The sequence below is a fragment of the Pungitius pungitius genome, chromosome 12, assembly GCF_949316345.1.
Source record: "Pungitius pungitius chromosome 12, fPunPun2.1, whole genome shotgun sequence".
Taxonomy (NCBI): domain Eukaryota; kingdom Metazoa; phylum Chordata; class Actinopteri; order Perciformes; family Gasterosteidae; genus Pungitius; species Pungitius pungitius.
In genome coordinates, this window is record NC_084911.1 from 1,084,049 (window position 1) to 1,103,424 (window position 19,376).

At 47.4% G+C, this 19,376-nt stretch overlaps 3 protein-coding genes across 4 annotated transcripts; 2 read left to right on the top strand and 1 right to left on the bottom strand.

The window, feature by feature from the left end:
* Positions 1 to 2,131: 2,131 nt before the first annotated feature.
* Positions 2,132 to 2,550, top strand: LOC134132958 (small integral membrane protein 36-like). Its single transcript, XM_062565983.1, has one exon. The coding sequence runs from the start codon at positions 2,245 to 2,247 to the stop codon at positions 2,545 to 2,547; it is 303 nt and encodes a 100-aa protein (XP_062421967.1). The 5' UTR covers positions 2,132 to 2,244; the 3' UTR covers positions 2,548 to 2,550.
* Positions 2,551 to 2,562: 12 nt separating this feature from the next.
* On the top strand, positions 2,563 to 10,318 carry mmd (monocyte to macrophage differentiation-associated). 2 transcript variants are annotated; one of them, XM_037476252.2, is made up of 8 exons: positions 2,563 to 2,689; positions 7,904 to 7,985; positions 8,077 to 8,237; positions 8,417 to 8,491; positions 8,580 to 8,681; positions 8,874 to 8,943; positions 9,211 to 9,428; positions 9,472 to 10,318. In XM_037476252.2, exons 1-7 carry the CDS (start codon positions 2,577 to 2,579, stop codon positions 9,412 to 9,414), a joined length of 807 nt encoding a protein of 268 aa, XP_037332149.2. In that variant the 5' UTR covers positions 2,563 to 2,576; the 3' UTR covers positions 9,415 to 9,428; positions 9,472 to 10,318. The 2 variants fall into 2 exon arrangements, with proteins under 2 accessions (XP_037332149.2, XP_037332151.1); XM_037476254.2 differs by lacking the exon at positions 2,563 to 2,689 and adding an exon at positions 6,776 to 7,206.
* A 517-nt stretch (positions 10,319 to 10,835) lies between these two features.
* Positions 10,836 to 16,903, bottom strand: hlfa (HLF transcription factor, PAR bZIP family member a). Its single transcript, XM_037476251.2, has 4 exons — positions 16,541 to 16,903; positions 15,572 to 15,919; positions 12,873 to 13,087; positions 10,836 to 12,785 (listed from the first exon to the last, which is right to left on the bottom strand). Exons 1-4 carry the CDS (start codon positions 16,653 to 16,655, stop codon positions 12,570 to 12,572), a joined length of 894 nt encoding a protein of 297 aa, XP_037332148.2. The 5' UTR covers positions 16,656 to 16,903; the 3' UTR covers positions 10,836 to 12,569.
* Positions 16,904 to 19,376: the final 2,473 nt, after the last annotated feature.

Sequence of the window (19,376 nt, forward strand, 5' to 3'; positions counted from 1 at the left end):
ATAACAAGGCCAAACCGGAATTCGGCTTAATACTTCTTTCAAAAATGGTTTAGTTTAATAGTTTGTTATACACACACTGGTGTCCACTAGAGGCATCGCTGTAATCTATCAATATGTATTTAAACCTTTGGCATTGAGTAGAAAGAAAATACAAAAAGCACTATTCATTTGGGTTCATTACAACAGAGTGTAAACACAGTGAGATTTAAAGGGTTAAAATTCAATGAGCATTGGGTCGTCATGATGATCAGAACCACTCCAAGACGAGTAGAAGTAGAAGGTAACGTTCTGTGTTTTTAACGTGGCCACACGGTTCCAATCCAAATGACACAGTTAATCCCGACCGGTGCGTTATGAAAGCGTCCCTCGGTAATCCCCGTTGTTACGTGAACAGCAATCAATCATCGCGAGGACACATGTTGGTGAAGTGATGCCGTCCAGATGCTGACTGCAGTCATCAGCGCGCGTGTTTTCCTCCTTCTTCTCGCTGGCAGCCCCGCTGAATGTGAGCTGGAACACGGGGGGGGGGGGGGGGGGGGGGGGGATTACGGGGGTTTACACGAGGAGAGGAGCCAGGTCGCTCTCTGCTCCACAGCTGGAACACACACGCACACACACACACACACGCGCGCACACACACACACACACACACACACACACAGCGGGCAGGAAACAGCGGAGCCAAAAGGCCGGTTGGAGCTCCACTCGGTGTTTATGTTGTGAATACCTTTCTCAGTGTGTTGCCCGGTTTGTTTTAGATGTTTACGAGTGAAGGAGTTCAGTGTCAAAAGACTCAAAACTTGGACGTGGTTCTTCCACTTTGTAACATATTGTGGATTTAGGTCACAATTCAAATCCTTCTCTGGTTTCATTACAGGTGTGTGAACAAACGTAATTATTCCACATTTATTTAGCCCAGATGTTTAACATCATAAAAACATGAAAGGAGAGAAGACAGAAGAAACAAACAATTGTTATTTAGCAATTCCGTTCTCAAATAATCCTTAATAATCCTGTAGTTTAAAATATGCCTGTAGCTTTAAAAGTGCTTTCAGCCAAGCCCGTTCTTAAATGGTGGCCCAAAATATTACCCAAATCCCTTTTTTGGAAGTGAGAGCTATGCCCCCCGACCCCGTCCCCTGTTTGGATGTTCCTTTCGTGCACTTGGATCCGCGTCGCTCCCTTTGAGCAGAGCATCAGGGACGAGAGTGTCCATCACTGTCAGTCACACACTCACATAATGTTCATTTATTTCTGCGACTCAGACCGGATTCTGCAGACATGCGAACATTCTGACTGTAAAGAAAGCCTCACGTGTTTGCTTCGTTCTCCTGGAGTGTCCCTCTGGCTCAAAATTCAGCCTCCAGCTGCTTCTCCCCCCCCCCTCCCCAGCTGCTACCGCTGCTCATTGCTGCCCCCTGCTGTCTCCCTCCACGGTGCAGATGGCGGCTGAGACGTTTTGTTCATGCCTGCAGGTGGTGCCCTGCCTGGTCATGCATCAGCACAGATTATGACCCAGAGGGGCTTGCAGATAATCCCGCCTCTGATTCCCCCGGTCCGCTGCAATGAAGGGTCTGCCACACAGGGGAAGGAGAATCTCTAATCCGTCCAGATTACAGTTAGGACTAAATGCTGTTGGGTCATAGGTCACGGAGGGAAACGTCTTTCTCGCGTCCCTCGGGTGGAAAGCGCGCTGTGCTAGCACGTTAGCATCTTTTCGAGTGGCTCTTTTAGCCGCGCTCTGCGGCCTCTGTTTAGCCAGATGGCTTCGTCCGTCAATCCCCACTCACATCAAGATTAAGATTACACCGCACACACACACACACACACACACACATGCACTTGAATACGTCACATACACATTAATTAATGTCCATTTGCGAGCAGATGATGTAACACAGTCTGTCACAATCGCTACTCCTGGAGCTTAAGTTATTAAAGCGAAGGCCATCGATCGCAGGAATTGAAGGTTGGAGGAGGAGCGGCGCGGATTAAAGTATTTTTACCACAAAGCCACGTAGCCGCGGCGCTCGTGTGAAACGGAGAGGTGAAAGACAGAAGCGAAGGGCGGGGGGGAGCGTGGAGGACGGGGAGGGGGGGGGGCAGAGAGGGAGAGCGCCCTGCTGTCACCGGGCTGCTTCAGTGCTCCTCAGTCTGCTGCAGCCGTGCAACGCTGCACCTTCCCTCGCCTCCTGCGCTTGTTCTTCGAGGCCTCGGGGGCCCCCCCAGCATGAAGCAGGCACCATGGGCTTTCTGGAAAACTACCAGGAGATCGACCCGGTCACCCTGAACCTCTGCATCCTCATCGCCAGCTACGTCATCCTGCTCCTGGTCTTCCTCATATCGTGTATCATGTACGACTGCCGGGGCAAAGATCCCACCAAGGAGTACGCCCCGGACCCGGTGCCGACCCAGTCCCCCGTCAGGCTGGTGGTGATGCAGACCTCCCCGGCCATGAAGGGGCGGTGGGACGCGGCCAACATGATCACGAGCTACCACGAGCCGACGGAGTCGGACTTCAGGGAGAAGAAGAGCACGATGGTCTGAGGGAGGCTCGTCGGGACTCACCTTCGTATATGAACTACTTTCTTTTATTTCTTTTCTTTGCTTCCATTTGTCCTCGACGTCTCCCCCCGTGTCTCGCCGGGTCCATGCCGGGATTCTACCCACACAAGATCGGACTTCCACGGTAAGAGGATGGCGGGCCAGAGGCCGCACTAATGTCCAGAGAGATAAAGCGGTAGCAGCGTGGAGGGCTTCCCCCCCCCCCGGTGGAGAGAAAGGCTTTAGGAGCACGGCTAGCTGAGGACAAAGAACCTAAAGAGTCTGAACGCCTCTGGGGGGGGGGGCGCAGGTCAAAGGGTCAGGGCCACCAGGACAAATCGCACCCCGACAAATACAGAAAAACTCAAAATGGATACAAAGAAATATAGAACGACTGCAAAGAGATAAAAGGATGCAAAGAGACTCATAATGTGAGAACTGATGCTAAAATACACTCAACCTGAGACACTGAGACACACTCACAGAGACACGCAAACATCACACACATCAGACACACAGGGACGAGCAGCCGTGGGGGGGGGGGGTTGATGCCGCTGCGTCGTCACGCCGTCACAAGCCTTCCATGCAAACGCGCCCCCCCGGAGCCCCTCGGGCCCCCGCTGCGTCCCGCCTCCAGACAACATCCCTCTCGATTTGGCCGCCGCTCGGGATTAGCGTTTAACATTTGAGGCTTTAGTGCGGACGCATGTTTGCGCGTTCCGTAACTCCGGGATTACTCGCCGCGACGTCCTACGCGCCACCTCCAGTGCAGATGTGGAGAGGGGATCGTATCAGTCTGACGGCGTATGCCAGATGTTTTCAACATTCTTTATGAAGTCAAAAACAATCCAAATAGTTCAGATGATTGTTTCTGAGCATCAGTACAAATCTCTGATAGCATCAACACTTCATTCAAAACGTTAACGTTGCTTTCTCACTTTGATGCGTAAAGATTAGTTTTATTTCCAGAGACACTATTTAAGACCATGAGATCCATGAGGGACTGATGTTGTGTGATATTAGTCGATATTGTATCATGGTATGGATGTAGTTGCTGGTTAGCTGGTTAGCTTAGCATCCATCACAATTATCACAACTATCCCGCTCACGCCGCTGTCAAGTTGGAAGTGAAATTGTTTGTAAAATGACTTCATGGTGTTTAAAAGTGACAAATTCAGTTCCTTTCAACGTGCGAGTCACAAACGTCACATATGATGTCATCTCCTCAAGGAGAGGCTGTCGGTTTTTACACTATTTTTACACTATGCAGCTTTTTCAAAATTGTACAATATATATATATTTTTTCTAAATGAGAAAATCTCCACTTCAGGATCCAAAATTGTGATACTTTCACTTCTCTTTGTTCTGAAGGGTTCGTTCACATGTCAATCATCACCCGACTTATACGACATTCCAGTTCTAAAAACATGGGGACATTTTATTTTTATTATTGATGAATACGTCAAAAAATAATAAAACAGAGACTTTTATCTGATGTGCAGACTTCTGCTCTGGAAGTCTTTGCACATATTTAATAACTTTTTTCGCACATACATTTTCAGGGTCACTGGGTGATCGACCTTTTTTAACAGCCCCCCCTCGTCTCCCTTTGAGTGAAACATGGCCGCCGCACGGGAGCCATTTTTTAACCATCACTTCACCATCACTTCCACTTGTTAATACATACAAATGTAGAGATAGTTCATGTTTAATCCCGTTTTCTCCCATAAATGTGTCCATTCTACTCGACCGCGCAGGTTTTGTGGTGTTTTTAAGCCTCTTTTGGATAATTGTGGAATCTGAATCGGAGGCAGGAAGCTGGGCCCGATTACTGGTCTGTGATTACGGCCTCAGGAATAGATCCCCCAGCTCCCAGAAGCCTCAAAGTAATCTCCTGCTTCGGAGAAAAAGAAAGAAAAGAAAGATGGAAAATCAAATGGTGTTCTAGTAGAGAGTGAAGAGCATCAGATGAGTTTGTGTCCCACACGTCCTCCACAGAGATTCCCATTGGTCTAAAACAGTAACATGTGAAGCATGAAGCCTTGAATACAGCAGCTCTTAAACATGTAGGCCGCCGTCATCAAAATGAAGCTTCGATACCACGTTAATAACATGATAATTAGCAAATAGTCCCGTTATATGAAAAGTTATGGTTGTAGTACGTCACTTGAAGTTTGAGTGTAATTTATTGGCCCAAAACACGAGTCAAAGACCAAAGACCAACAAAGCCAAAGATCATTTTTTATTCTCTATAGACATCACGATGACATCATGAAATCGTGTTTCTGTCAACAAATATATGGAAACACATGAAATATTTTCTTCTCTGCAATTAATGCAATTAAAAATAATAATAGTTTTACACTTGGTTGAATAGTAGATGAAAGCTGAAGCTATTATAACTACTATTTTTGCTCTGCATTGTGAATGGACATATTTTGTTGGACTCATATCTTTACTAAATTATCGTTTTGTAAGGCACTAAACTGTCTGAGAGCACTTTGACCTTCAGTCCCTGGGACACCTGACGGATCTCTTCGAAGTACGAATTTCCTCCCAGGAAGTGAACGTCGGGCGACGCATTTGAGCATGAAACCGTAAACGGATTATGAAGCAGTTTAACGCCGTGCCACGAAAAGCCTCTTTCACATGAGGTCAGTGACCATGTGGACGCCGTCTCACCCAGTAGAGACGTCCCACACTTTGTGCTCTCTGTATGAAATGATGAATAAGATACGTGAGCAGTGGGGGGGGGCGCTTAGTAACAGAAACCAGGTCAGCTGGGCACAGTGAGGATGACCTCTGACCCCGGACTTATCAGCCTAATGAGACATGATTAAGCTCATAAATGATTCCTTTTGTATGTAGCTTAAAATAATCCTTTGGATATTAAAGAGCAGAAACGCATTCCGTCTGCACCTCGTTAGTGTTCAACATGTGAGTCATTAATTAAAGAAGATTAAAATGAGACACCTTCTGAGGACTGCGTGGACATGCAGTTTGATGGACAGGTCCTTAATCCCCCCCTTTTAGCTGATTGGCACCTATGAGGGCAGAGACATGATTCCATCATCGTTTTGGCAGCTTCCCTTAACATGCATTGAGGACCTATTTAATCGCTGTATTATTCTAACGTCACATCACACGTGTCCATGTGTCAAAGCTTCTTCTTTTCCTCAAAGAGTCATGGGGAGGGATTAAATGCCACGCTATGTTAATATCGCCAATGCTGCATTCAAGGAGACCCAAAATTCAAAGGCTTTCTATCTCTAAAGGAGTAAGTAGGAGGATGTTTTGTCTGACGTCACACAAGCAGTGAACATCTTGTTAACCATCAACTAAATTGTAAAAACAAATAATTATGAAAACAATCATAATGTAAAACATGTTCGACCTAGAGATGAATGTCTGTTAAATTAAATGTACAAAGGCGTCGTCGTTTCCTCTTTTCGGGGTTTGCTCTCATGTAATTGTTGCAACAGTCACAGTGCTCTTACGTAACTGATCGGTTGCACAGTCGCTGTGTGACACAGGACATGTTGGCACTTTTCTGGCAAATATAGATAAGATTAGTTCAAGCATCAGCTGGTTTGAGTTCAAACAATCAGTGTTCTGTTTTGGGAAAGTCTGTGTTTCATGCCGTGTGAAGTGCAGAATGTGACAAAGAGAATATCATGATCAGACTCAATAAACACAGTTCATTTGCATCAGTTGTTCCAAAAAGATGAACTATATACTTTGATATTAAATCTCTTCCCAGTTCTTCTTCCAGTTCATCATCGTCATCATAATCACACTAACATGTTGACACTCTGTTGTTAACCAATCAAATTCAGAATCATTTTTGTTGATGTGAATATTGTTCCTACATGTTTGGGCAAAACACCACGCAGTGTATAAAAGAGCAACAGCATTTTGTCGTTGGGAAAGGAACACAACGATCCATTATCAGTCATTATTACCTGCGAACTTTGGGATCATCTTCTGAGCAGCTCTACTCGACACCGCCTACCTAACAACCGATTGGCTTATTTTCGCGGGGCATCTCGCCGCTAATTGGCTCACTCCACCGTCCCTCTAAATCGCACTCCGCATCACACCGCCTACCTTATAATCCGATTGGCCTGCTTTCCCGGCGCATCTCGCCGCCCATTGGCTCACGCCATCGTCTCTCCACAACTTGCCACCCGTTGAGCGGAAAGGGATAAAAAGCACCCCCACATTTTCAGCTGAGCGATTCTTCGACGGGGGGGGGGGGTAGTCGGTCGTCATTGGCCGGTGCTAGTGGGGTCCTTTTGTTCGGTTGTCCCCGGGCAGCTGCTGGTGCTGATGGATGTTTCCAGCTTGAAGAAGAGTCAGTGAGCCAGTGTTTGTGACAGAATGGTGCTGAGAAAAAGACTAAAATTGTGCCTTCGTAGTCGGAGAAGTTGACGCTGCCGGTGCCTCGTAGCTGAATGAAAGTGAAAGCCATTGATTAGCATCTCGTTAGCTTCATGCTAATGCTTCCGTTGGTTAGCCAGGCGCTTTATTGTTTTATTCTTCCTTTGTTGAGCAGGGCCTTGATTTGCTGATGTAAAGTAGTAGAATTATATATCGATTTTTCACGTTTGCGTCCCGTGGGGGAAAAAGCACTGAAATGAAGAGAATAAGCAACTTCCAGAGGTTTGTGAAATCCTAAAATGTCACTGTCATAAATTAACGTTATACGTCTCTGATGTGACGTCACGCGGTCGTGTTCGTGTCACTTGTGATCAGTTGACTCATTCTTCATGTACAATAACTCAGCTTTGATCCTTCTCAATAAGGATTTATATTATATATTACTGTACATTTACTAGCTTTATTAAAACTATACCTTCATAATTCATCTTTGGCTCTGGGGTGAAATGTTGACATTTTATTGACAGAATCACAGATCTACAAATGTTGCTTTTAGCAGTGAACGGAATGTCAACCAAGATCTACTCTCTGAAAGTTATATTTATTACAGTTTGATGAACCAGGAGGAGGTACCTAATGCATTAGTATGAATATGTTATTAACATGTTATAAAGTGTAATACAATGGTCGAGTTTATGCATCTTAAGGTAACGTAAAAATAAACTGAGGTCCTTGTGCTCAGTTTCTAAAAACTGATATTTCCAATAATAGTAGCCTTTAATAATATGATGTAACTGGTTTCTAAGTAAAGTTTAGAGTCCGTTATTTGTTCTCTACTTCTTATCTCCCAGTGCTCTTATCTTTATTTCTATGTCTGATATCTACCTGTCTCACTTTACACCTTTAAAACCTTGAGCCTCGTTGGTTCATTTCCTTCATTGTTTTGGAAGCCGTAACCATTGGTTTCTGTGTGTTTCAGGTTCATGAACAGACGGGCCTCTGCTAACGGCCGCTACCAGCCCACCTGCTACGAGCACGCCGCAAACTGCTACACCCATGCGGTGGGTGGCCTCCGTCGGCGTTGACACCATCGTTTCAGCCCACCGGGCCCTCCGGATGTGACGCTTCAACGCTTTGCTTCCCTCTCTGCAGTTCCTCATCGCGCCGGCCTTCGTGGGCGTGGCGCTGCTGCACCGCCTGTCGGACAGCGGCTGGGAGAAGATCACGGCCTGGGTGTACGGCCTGGGCCTGTGCGCCCTCTTCCTGGTCTCCACCGTGTTCCACATCATCACCTGGAAGAGGAGCCACATGAGGTGAGGCCCCGTCTTTTTTATTTTTTTTTAACCATTAAATCTCAACGTGCCCGGGTCATATCGACGTTCACCTGGTCATTTTTGGATCATGAAGAAACGATGACGTCACTTCCTGTTGCACAGAGGGGTTTTTTTTTTTCCCGTTGTGAGAACATGCAGGTGACGTTTGTTTGTTTCAGGTCCATGGAGCAGTGTTTCCACATGTGCGACAGGGTGGTCATCTATTTCTTCATCGCCGCCTCCTACACACCCTGGTGAGCGTCCCCGAGGACACTATGAGGACACGTGACACTCTTGAGTCCTGAAGGGGAGTCTGATCTGGATGTGCGTGTTTGTGCTCAGGTTGAACCTGCGTGAGCTCGGCCCGCTCGCCGCTCACATGCGCTGGTTTGTGTGGCTCATGGCTGCTGCTGGAACCATCTACGTCTTCAACTATCATGAAAAGTGAGTTCTGATCGACATCCACAATGTCCAGAATTCTACAAACTTCCAATCACAGTACGCATGTTAGTGTATTATCTGACAAGGAGGGTCAGAATACAGAATTTATTTTTAAATGTAAACAGGCTTGACGAGCAGTTTATTCTCCGTCACTTGGCCCGGGTCAGTGAACGCGTCGTCTGTTTGTCTCCCCAGGTATAAACTTGTGGAGCTGGCCTTCTACTTGATGATGGGGTTCTTCCCTGCATCAGTTGTGACATCAATGGTAACGTTATTGTTCATCAATGTATTTACAGCCACGTTGTATATGAGTGTATCCCATCGCGGGGGGGGGGGGTGGGGGGGGGCTTCCTCCTCTGTTTCACATAATTCACAGCTAAGGGAGGGCCGGTTAAATGTGATCTCTGGCTTCTGCTGCCCTCTAGTGGTGTCAGTGGGCGCTTTAGAAAGATGACCTTGTGCGCCTCGAAAGTCAGAAAATTCTCCCGTAACCACGGCGTCTCGTTGCCCCCCCCCCCCCCCCCCCCCGCAGAGCAACACGGAGGGCCTCCAGGAGCTGGCGTACGGCGGCCTCATCTACTGCCTCGGCGTGTTCTTCTTCAAGAGCGACGGCGTCATCCCCTTCGCCCACGCCATCTGGCACGTGTTCGTGGCGCTGGCCGCGGCCGTGCACTACTACGCCATCTGGAAGTACCTCTACAAGGCCCCCGGCGCCGAGGCCCACCAGCAGACGTGACCCCCAGGAAAGGGGATGGGGGGAAGGGGTGGGGGGTGGGGTCCGATACCTCCACCCGATCCCTGCATGGCGCTGAGCAGAGTCGACTCCCTTGATGGCGCCGCATGGTTCAGGGAGATAATGACGTAGATTGTTTACTGTTTGGAGTCTTTTGTACGGACGGAGTCTCGTTCCACGTTGGGGTCGTTTGTCTTTGTTTTAAACCTGGAGGCTTCCAGTCGACGTGCTAAGAACCGGATCTCTAGCAGCAGGGCCGGGGGGGGGTGGGGGGTGGTTGCGGGCTTTTATTTGAATCTTGTCTCTAACTTTGGAGACGATTGGACTGGAATCAGGAGTCAGAACCTCAGCGCCTCCTCGGTCACTACATCCGTTTAGCTGTTTACCTTTTTTACAGGGATTACATTGTCCGTCTGATCCTCGTGACCTTCTTGACCCCTGGTCTGTTATTGCTGTCCTCTGGTCATGCAGCCACAGCTGCTCCTCTCAGTATTCAGCGCCCCCTGCTGGAGGGGGGGAGGGGGAGGAAGTGACCAAATCCGCTGTGATTTTGTTTTAAATGAGCCAAACGATGAAAGCGAACGAGCTTCAGGGGACACGTTGATCCAGCTCTAGATTTGCTCAAAGGCACTGGGGTGGGAGGTGGGGGGGGGGGGACCATGGCACATTCCCCAAGTTAATAACCACTGTTTTGTTAACGTTTGTACTTCCTGTTGATTACGTGATCCCGGCCTTCGTAGGGGTGAGGAGAAAAAAAACAAACAGAACTGCTGCTTTTTCTGTGTCTTTTCCATTGATTGTTAATGGTGCTGCTGCATATACACATGAATGCCCCCCCCCCCCACCCCCTACACTATGTCGAGTACTACCTTTCTATTGTGATCATAATAAATGATGACGCCCCCTCCTCAGCCTCCATACGTCCTCATTCACTCCTTCTCTCACTTTATTAAAGGCAGGAAGACAAATTGTGTCTCAGGTGTTTGTGGCTATGATGATAACTTAGATCATTTTAATAAAACTAAAATCTAGTATGGTCTTTTGAACAAAAAACTAAATGAATTTAAGTACAGATTTAGGTTCTATATCATAATATTTTTGGATTATGCAAGAAAATAATCCACCAATTTACACAAAAGTAAGTGAAAAACTCTTAAATAATAAGAACAGTCACGGGGTTCATTGGACAGACAGAGAGACAGAAGACACGCTCCCGTTCCCATGACAACCACCACCTTTCACGCGGCGTTGCTGGGATCATATTGGCTTTCTATTACTTTGGGTTTTTATTAAACTCTCAATGGAACCAAATACTGAAACCATCACACAAATAGTCCAGGACTGAACGTATTAAAACTGAAATAATCATACAGCTCATTGAATCTCATTTACTGCAGTTTACGCATGATATACTTTAAATACACTTAAAAGTTACATTTTTTAATGTTGTATTTAGAGATGATACATAAACATAGAACACTACATTAAAAGTAAAATTAGAATATTCATGATTTAAACAATCGTGAATATTGTGGTTTTTTTGTGCATTTTGTGTCTTTTTACGATAATTATTTTCTCATCGAGTGTGAATAATATCCCAAAATGTCAAACGATTTCTTTGGATGATTTAATATCGACACACAATCAGAAATGTCAACAGCAGCCCTCAAAAACACACAAATCCGTCTTGGACTGATTGTCAGTTATGGGGGGGGGGGGGGCGACTATGGCAAGTCTCTAAAAAATAGAAGCATCTTCCCAGCATGCATCACTCAGGTTCAGGGACATGATACACATGGCTTTTGGATTTCCCTTCCTTCATAGTAACTTTAATCCGTCAACTCAGATCAGAGAGAAACAAGCGGCCTGGTTACAAAACTAAAATAATATGTGTGAATAAGGGCCTCACATCTCTTTCTCTATATATATTATATGTATATATACACTGCATGTATCTCATATATACATATAATAACACCAATATTATATAATATATGTATATATATAAATAATCTTTCACATCTCTTTCTCTCATAATATATTTATATTCTATGTCAAAGCGAGCAGGAGTGATGATGATGAGGATGATGAAGGTTTGCTTAATAACGTCCCGTCTAAAACTAGCGCGTCCTTGCGAATATAGAAAATACCACTATGTCTTTTGGAGTTAAATATATATGTATATATATTTGTATTCTTTAATAATATTCTGGATCTGCTGTGCCTTTAAAATACATAAGTTTAGTGTGTAGGAAAAATACTGTACAACAGGAACAAGGTTCGTAGTAAGCGTCATAAAAACATGGCTCCTGGTTACATTCACTCCGCCATCTGAAGACAACGAGCCACCAACACTCATCATGCCACAAACAAGTCAACTAAGGAAAAAGAAAAGAAAAAGCTATTTTCTAGATCAAGATCAAGCCTGAATATGAAGGCGGGGGGGTAAACGACGAGTAGCATCGATGCTAACATTTCTATCAACAGAATATATAGATTTATATTATATTTATGAAACAACAATCTTCCATCCGTGGAAATGTGAGGCGCAGGACATTTATGAGCCTCAGATTGTGACGCACGCTTTAGTGCACGGATCCATCGGGGGGGGGGCATCTTGATAAACAGAGAGTGAAGCTCAAGTGGAGACGACAAGAAAACAAGTCCAATAAAAAGATAGAGTGCCAATGGGGGGGGGGGGGGGGCACAACCAACCAAACATATGTTTGGATTATAAAAAGGTTCTCAGACACGTCACATGTTATTACACCACGGGGGGGGGGGGGGGGGGTTTACAGTCCTGATCTCACGTATAAAATTGGTATGAAAGTGAACAGACAGCATGGCATCGATTCTCAAAAAGTGAAAGGTGGGGGGGTCGGGGGGGGTTGGCTCATAACTCCTCACAGTACAAGAAGTGGGAAGAATATTCATGTGTTAAAACACGTAAGTATTTAGTCAGAAAAAAATAAAAGAGGCGGAACTAACAAAGTGAGGCTTGTGATGGCCGGGGGGGGGGGGGGGGTAGAAGAGGAGGGCGGGGTGTCAGTTCCACCAAAAAGAGACATGTTGTCCTTCAAACTTGAGAGTTGGCTGAGGAGAACCGGGTGGAGGTGTTGAGGGGGGGGGGGGGTTACTTTGGGGTAGGGGGGGGGCTCTCACAGGGGCCCGTGCCGGGCCTCGTACTTCGCCACAATGTTCTTGCAGCGGCCGAGCTCCTTCCTGACCTCGGCCACCTCCAGGCGCAGGGCGCCGTTCTCCTTCTCCAGGAAGGAGGCCCGGATGGCGATCTGGTTCTCCTTCAGCCGCCGCGCGTCCCGGGAACGCTTCGCCGCCACGTTGTTCTTCCTGCGCCGCGCCCAGTACCGGTCGTCCTGCAGAACGGTGCGGACCGCTTTAGATCATCATCAACCGATACGTTTACAGAACCGCCCCCCCCCCCCCCAAAAAAACAGACTCACCTTCAGGTCCTCGGGGATGAACACCTTTCGGGCTTTCTTGATCATGGGCTGCGGCTTCAGCTCCTCTGCGGAGAACTTGCGCTTGCGGGGGTCGAACATCTCCTGGCCCGGCACGCTGGACAGCGCCAGGTCCTGGGGGTCGGGCTCGTAGGCCAGCGGCACCTGGATGGACTCTGGGTCGATGGGGCTGGGGGTGTCGCGGGCCGAGGGCAGCGCTGCAGAATAAATTTTAAAAAAAGAGAGAGAATCACACATCACAGCTGCAATAACGTAAATTCAGATGAACACATTATTTGAGCTTTATATGAACCCTTCTTTTGTTTAAAAAAGCCTCACTGGGTTTAATTACATTTTATCTGCATTATTGTTTTCACTGTTACATTTTCTTTACGCTTCTCTTTCATTTCACTCACCGCAACGTTAATAATTTCCCACATTCCAGTCTCTAATCTGCTTAATGGAGCCTGAACGCATCGTTAGGACCCCGCCCGGCCAGCAGGGGGGGCCGGCGCTCAGGCCTCTGTTAATTGCTTTGTGAGGAAATGAACGCGTGACCCGGCGAGCACATCGCGACCTACATCTGAGCCCACGACCTTCAGCCCAAGGTCGGACCGCGGGGGATTTAACAGAAAGGGAATGATACAGAAATTAAAAAATAGGGCCGTCGGCTCTCGTTTACGAAAAGACGCCCGAACACAAACGTCCTCGATGTCAATCAACAACAACAACGATTACACTGAAGCAAACAAGCGAATGACGTCGGACATTATTTTCCTCATTATTTTCAATGATGTGAAATTAATGGTATTTTTCCAGTTGCAATTGAATTTATAAAATCAATACAAAACCACCGAAGTGAGAATCTGGTCTGGATTCATTAGTTTGGTCAATAAAAAAGGTGAGAAAAGCGTTTAAAAGAAACCAGATGCAAAAACATCTGGCGTGAGGAGCTTCTGTGCATCGTATAAAATTTTTTAAAAAACACATCTCTTCCCCCCCCCCCCTCGCCATAAACCGAGCGCAGCCGCACGGCGAGCTGCTTACCGGCTAAAAGTAGAGCGGGGCAATCCTCCCAGGCCTCTAATCCCCCCCCGCCGCCCCCGCCCCCCCACTCGCCTCGATCGACTAATTAGTCAAAACACACAGAGAAAAGCAGACGCTCATTAGCCTGCGCTGAAAGGACAACACACACACACACACAGCTGGATGGTGGCGTTATGGTGTGTGTGGTTAAGACGCCGCTGACCTCTGACCTGGGTGCGACGCGGCCTCCTCTCAGGGGCATCTCAGTGTGTCAATAAGGTAAAGCATCATCCGAGCCGTCGACCTCCGCCACACAAACGTCCGCTGGAGCATCAAATGCGGATTAATCCGCCGCTAAAAATAGTTCTCGTATTTGGGGAAGAGCGGCCGTCGGTTTTAGGAAACGACTCGGCCTTGAAAAAAAGGAAAATGAACGAAATACTCGCCGGCGAATTTTTGGCATCCGCGGCTTTTATTGGAATCTAACGCGCCGCACTTTGACCCCTCCCACGCCGCACGGCCCCCGGGCGACCCTCAGGCCGTGATCGTCGTGACAACGGCACCAGGCACAGAGGGAGCGCACACAGAAGGGGTCGGGTGGTTGTTGTTGTTGTTGTTGTTGTTGTGGGCGGCGTCTAGACGATGACGAGCTGGTAGAATATTTGGCGCCCGTGTGGCAAATAGCACACAAGAGCCCATGTGATGTCTGCAGGGTACAGCCTGTGCTTTGGCTCCGAGGCCAGGAGGGGGGGGGGGGGGGGGGTGGGAGGGAGGAAGACCGGGCGGGAAGTGGAGAGTGTCAGAGGGGGAGGGAGGGAGGGCCGGGGGGGTGAGGAGGTTTATGCCGTGACAAGCTCCAGTCTGCAGCTCAGCGCCGTGCACACGGCGCCCGCATGTGTCCGTCACATGGCCCGGCACGCTGCAGGAAACCCCTTCACGTGAGAGGCCAGTGTGAACACACACACACACACACCTTATAAACGTGCTTCTTGCTGCTTTCTTCTTCTACTTTATAAAATATTATTTTGGGGGGATTTCGGACTTTTATTCAAGCAGAAAAACAAGAAGATTCGGATCGTCTCCTTTTTAAAAAAAATGTTATAGTCTAAACAATTAAACATTTGATCAAATAACAACAAACGTTGTATTTACAAGAAGAGGGTGAAATGTGAATCTACAGCGTCTCTGCTCACTTATACTTTGACGATTATTATGTAAATGTCTTAACAGTAAGTAACAATTATTGATCCGCCCCAAGTCGACTCCGTTTGATCAGAAACGCACTCAATCACGTCTCTGTTGTTGCCATGGAAGCCCGCAGGTAAAGAGCCGTACTTCACGCACCCCCAGGTGAGGCATGACTCCCTCTGCTGGGGGCCAATCAGAGCTCGCCGTTGAGCCTGAGCTGCATTCCTGGACTTGAGCCCCGTTCAGGCTCCAAAGTCTAGTTCAGGGCCGTAAAATAACACACACACAGAGCCCAGAGAGCTATTTGAGCCGCAGTCACATGACCCGACGATGCCTTCAGGGACACAAACCGCGAGGACCTGTTCTCCCTCTGTTGGATGCGTATGTGTGTGTGTGTGTGTGTGTGTGTGTGTGTGTGTGTGTGTGTGTGTGTGAGCATCAGAGGAGGGTTGACTTTGCGGGACATGCTTTTTTCCCGTGGCTCCTACCTGCTGCTGCGGCGGCGGCGGCGGCGGGGATGCGCAGGCAGGTCTGCGGCGCCATGCCGGCGTGCACTGAGGTGGTGGCTCGGCTGCTGAGGTCCACCACGGCGGGCGGCGGGGTGGCGGGCGGCGTGGCGGCCCCCCGCGGGGCCTGCTCGCCCTGGGCCGCGTTGGCGGGGATGCCGTTCTCCGAGAGGAACTCCTCCAGGTCCATGTACTCCAGCTGGAAGTTGTCCCCGTCGTAGGGCAGCGTCTTGTCCCACAGCGTCGGGCCGAGGAAGGCCGACTGCGGGTGGCTGGTTGTGCTGCTCTCATCCTCCAGCTTCTTCTCCTTCTCCTGGTCCTTCCCAAATCCTGAGAAGGGTTGCACGAGATAAAGGACATCAATGCATTGGTTATAACAACTTTATAGCCCAAAACTACCTGTGTGACTAATTTAGAAAAATCTTATTTCTCTTAATAACGATGTAAATGAAGCCCTCTACAAGTGAAATTTTATTATTAATATTATGTCACTCGATACACTCAACCGGTGGGTGACAGCTTCACAACAGAAAGCACGCCCTCTACCGACACCTCGCGGAACACCGATTTAAATCCCTCTGAAGACGAGGAGGTTTTAAAAGCCGCACCTGCGAGGCTAAAAAAAGACAACAACACGCGCAAATGGGTCTTTAATGTGCTGATTTAGATAATAAGACGTGTTAGCGCGAACGGAATTAAGGAAGACGACAATTCAGTTGAGACAATCATCACTCTTTTTGACATATCTCTGCTGCCCGCCAACTAATAACGACACCTCGTTTGTTTTTCGATGAAAGATCGTAAAAAGCTGAGAGGCGTCACTCGGCGTGGATTTAGCCGACCCGGGTCCCTGGTTCCGACTTAACCGTCAACAGGCAGAAATGAGGCGAAAGCGGAGTCGGTGCGGACGGGTTATGGCCGTTTACTGTAAAATAGGAAATAAGTCCGTACCTTCGTCGTGGTGGAAGGGCATCTTCAGCGGGTTCTCCAGCAGGGACTTCAGCACGCCGTGAGAAGGCTGCGCGAAAGTTGGGTTCATCTGAAGAGGTCTGGCCATTTTCTCCATTAAGTCTTTATAAAAAACGGATAAAACGAGGAATTAATTTCCTCTGCCAACGTTAGGAGAAACAAAAAAATGGAGAAAAAAAACGCAATCCCTCGCTATTCTCGGGTTTTTGCCCCCCCTCGGAGGTTCTTGCGGACGACGGTGAGGAAAACGAACGAACGCCGGGAGCTCAGACGGGCGGAGACGGGGGGTCTCTCACGGCGGCAGGACGGCGAGCGGCTGGCTGCCTGCAGACGGAGCTGGCTGGCAAATAGCTGCGAGGAGGGAAAAGGGTGGGGGCGGAGGTGGGGGCGGGCGGAGGTGCGCTTTCTCCATCCATGTGCGGAGACTGACGCGGTGACGTCAGAGCCGAGGGGCGGGCGGAAACGCTTCCTCGCGGCGCGTTCATAGCACGTCGGGAATTTTAGGCATTTCGTCCCCGTTGGAGGTTTAAACGTATTTACCCTGTGTTTTTTTATTTTAGTAGAATTTTTTTTATGGTTACCGTACATTTTTCCATTAAGAATCGCTACATCGATAAAGATCTTTTGTCAAACTTAACGATTTACCTTCTACTTCTTGGCTCGAAATAAACCTTCACGCTGCAAGAGCATTTACGATGGCGTCCATTTAGCGCCAATCAATTATTGTTCTTCCTTTGACAAATTGTTCTCTGTGGTTTGTTATAATTGCTGCACCACGAGGTGTTTAGAGAAACATTTCAAATCATTAAATGACATTTAACAGACCACTTTAATGTGGAATTACTCGTCTGCCAAAGGCTGTTTTCTTTTATCATTTCATTAGTAATTTACTTTTATCTTTATTGACACAGATTTCACTACATGTCATCTTAATGATACTTTTAAACTTGACTTATTATATTTCAGATAAGATACTCCCTCACATAATTGTCTGCAGCATTTAACAGTTATTGTAATACAAAATATACATTGTCTTAATAAAAATAACAGGTTGCGAATAAGACATTAAAACAAACATTACACAAAAAACAACACATTTATTCCTCCTTTATTACCTTTTTCTAATCAAACATTTACATTTAGATCTCCTCACTCACAGAAGTCAAAGTGAGTGTTCGCTCACCGTAGGTTTTAATTTAAAAGAGCGACAGGGGTCGAGGGGGGGGGGGGGGGGGGATGCTCCGCAGAGATGACGTGAATCTAAACTCGACCTACTTTCAGCCAATGGCTGTCTGCAGACTGCAACTCTACCCACATGGAAACGGAGGCTTTCTGGAGTCTTTGCTGAGTCACAATCAAAAGTAAATAAATAAGGAAAAGGCCTCGCTCCGCTCTGGGCCTGTATCATCAGCACCGCCCCACGGACACACAACGAGGGGCTGGACAGAAGCTTGTCGCATCAAGAAATGTACGACAAAAAGCTTTGTAAGAGGCTTCGATTGGAGCCGAGGAGACGAATTAAGAGTTTTCCCACATCAAAGCCTGTTGCTTCTTCTTCTTCTGCATCACAAGATGTTTAAGTTAAAACAAAAACCTGCTGGAAGAAACAGTCCTTCAAAATGTGCCACGTGTTCTGAACTGAAGTTCTCAAGATGGAAACAAAAGCATCTGAGAGCCTCATTTATTACGTTTATTTGGTGTTAACATTCTGGCCAACTAAGACATTAAAAGTATTAAGTGGACACGCAACCGTCGCATCTTACGTTACTCTTGTCCCTTCTGGGCCACTGTAGAAAACATGGCGGACTCCATGAAGGAGGACGAAACAAAATGAAACTGATCCACATCAACGCTCAGCTGCTGGGAAACAATCCAGATGTTGTGAACACGTGAGGCAAAAAGAAGCCAATGTAAAGATCTTAATTTTTTAACAATTCCCTCCAATTTGCTCTCCAGGAAAAGTCATCGAAATGAGAGATTAAGGGCGGCGGGGAGGCCAGAGGTTAAAGGTCCAGGGAACAGCTGAAGGTTTTTTAGAGCGCCGTTGGTCATGTGTCTGCTTCTAAACTGTGGGAAACATCTGCAGAGGAGCCTGAGTCGGCAGAACAAGACGCGTGTTGTGTGGAGGCGGTCAGCTGAACGGAGCCCCCCCCCCCCCTCCACTGCTGGGAGTTAGTCAAGGGCACAAAAAAAGAAAGAGATCTGTGAAAATGGCATTTTGTAAAAAAAAACAACAACAACTGGGTCTCGAGATAAAAACCAACGCACGGACCAGCACCCTCCGAGTGAGCCCTTCATCTGACCCTCTTTTATCCTCTTCACTTGATACCAATCATGTGAATGGAGGCATTCAGCTGAGTGAAATGCCCCCACCACCACTTATATTTAGCCGAGGCCACGGGGCAGTAGAGGCCTGCTTTCGTAACGACGGCTACTGATGAAAATGACCAAAAAAAACCCCAACGAAAAACTGATTGACTGTCCATCCATCCGTCCATTGATTGTTGGTTGGGTGGGAAAAGGGGGCGTGGCCTCTACGTGTCCTCTGTGCAGGTAAAAAGATGATGGGGACTAATTGGAAGGAAGCCTTAATATTTCCTTCCATAGGAACCGACCGAACCCACAGCCGATCGGGTCCCAGATCAATATTGCTTCCTCAACAAAAATCTAACTGATAAATACAAAGTGGCACAATCATTTAACAAGCTTCAACAAGCAGAACCATGAAGCAAAGTCCTCATGAGGGGGGGGGGGGGCAGAAGATGGACGGGATGCAAATAAGCCCGATGATATAAAGAGGGATTAATCCAGAAGCTTT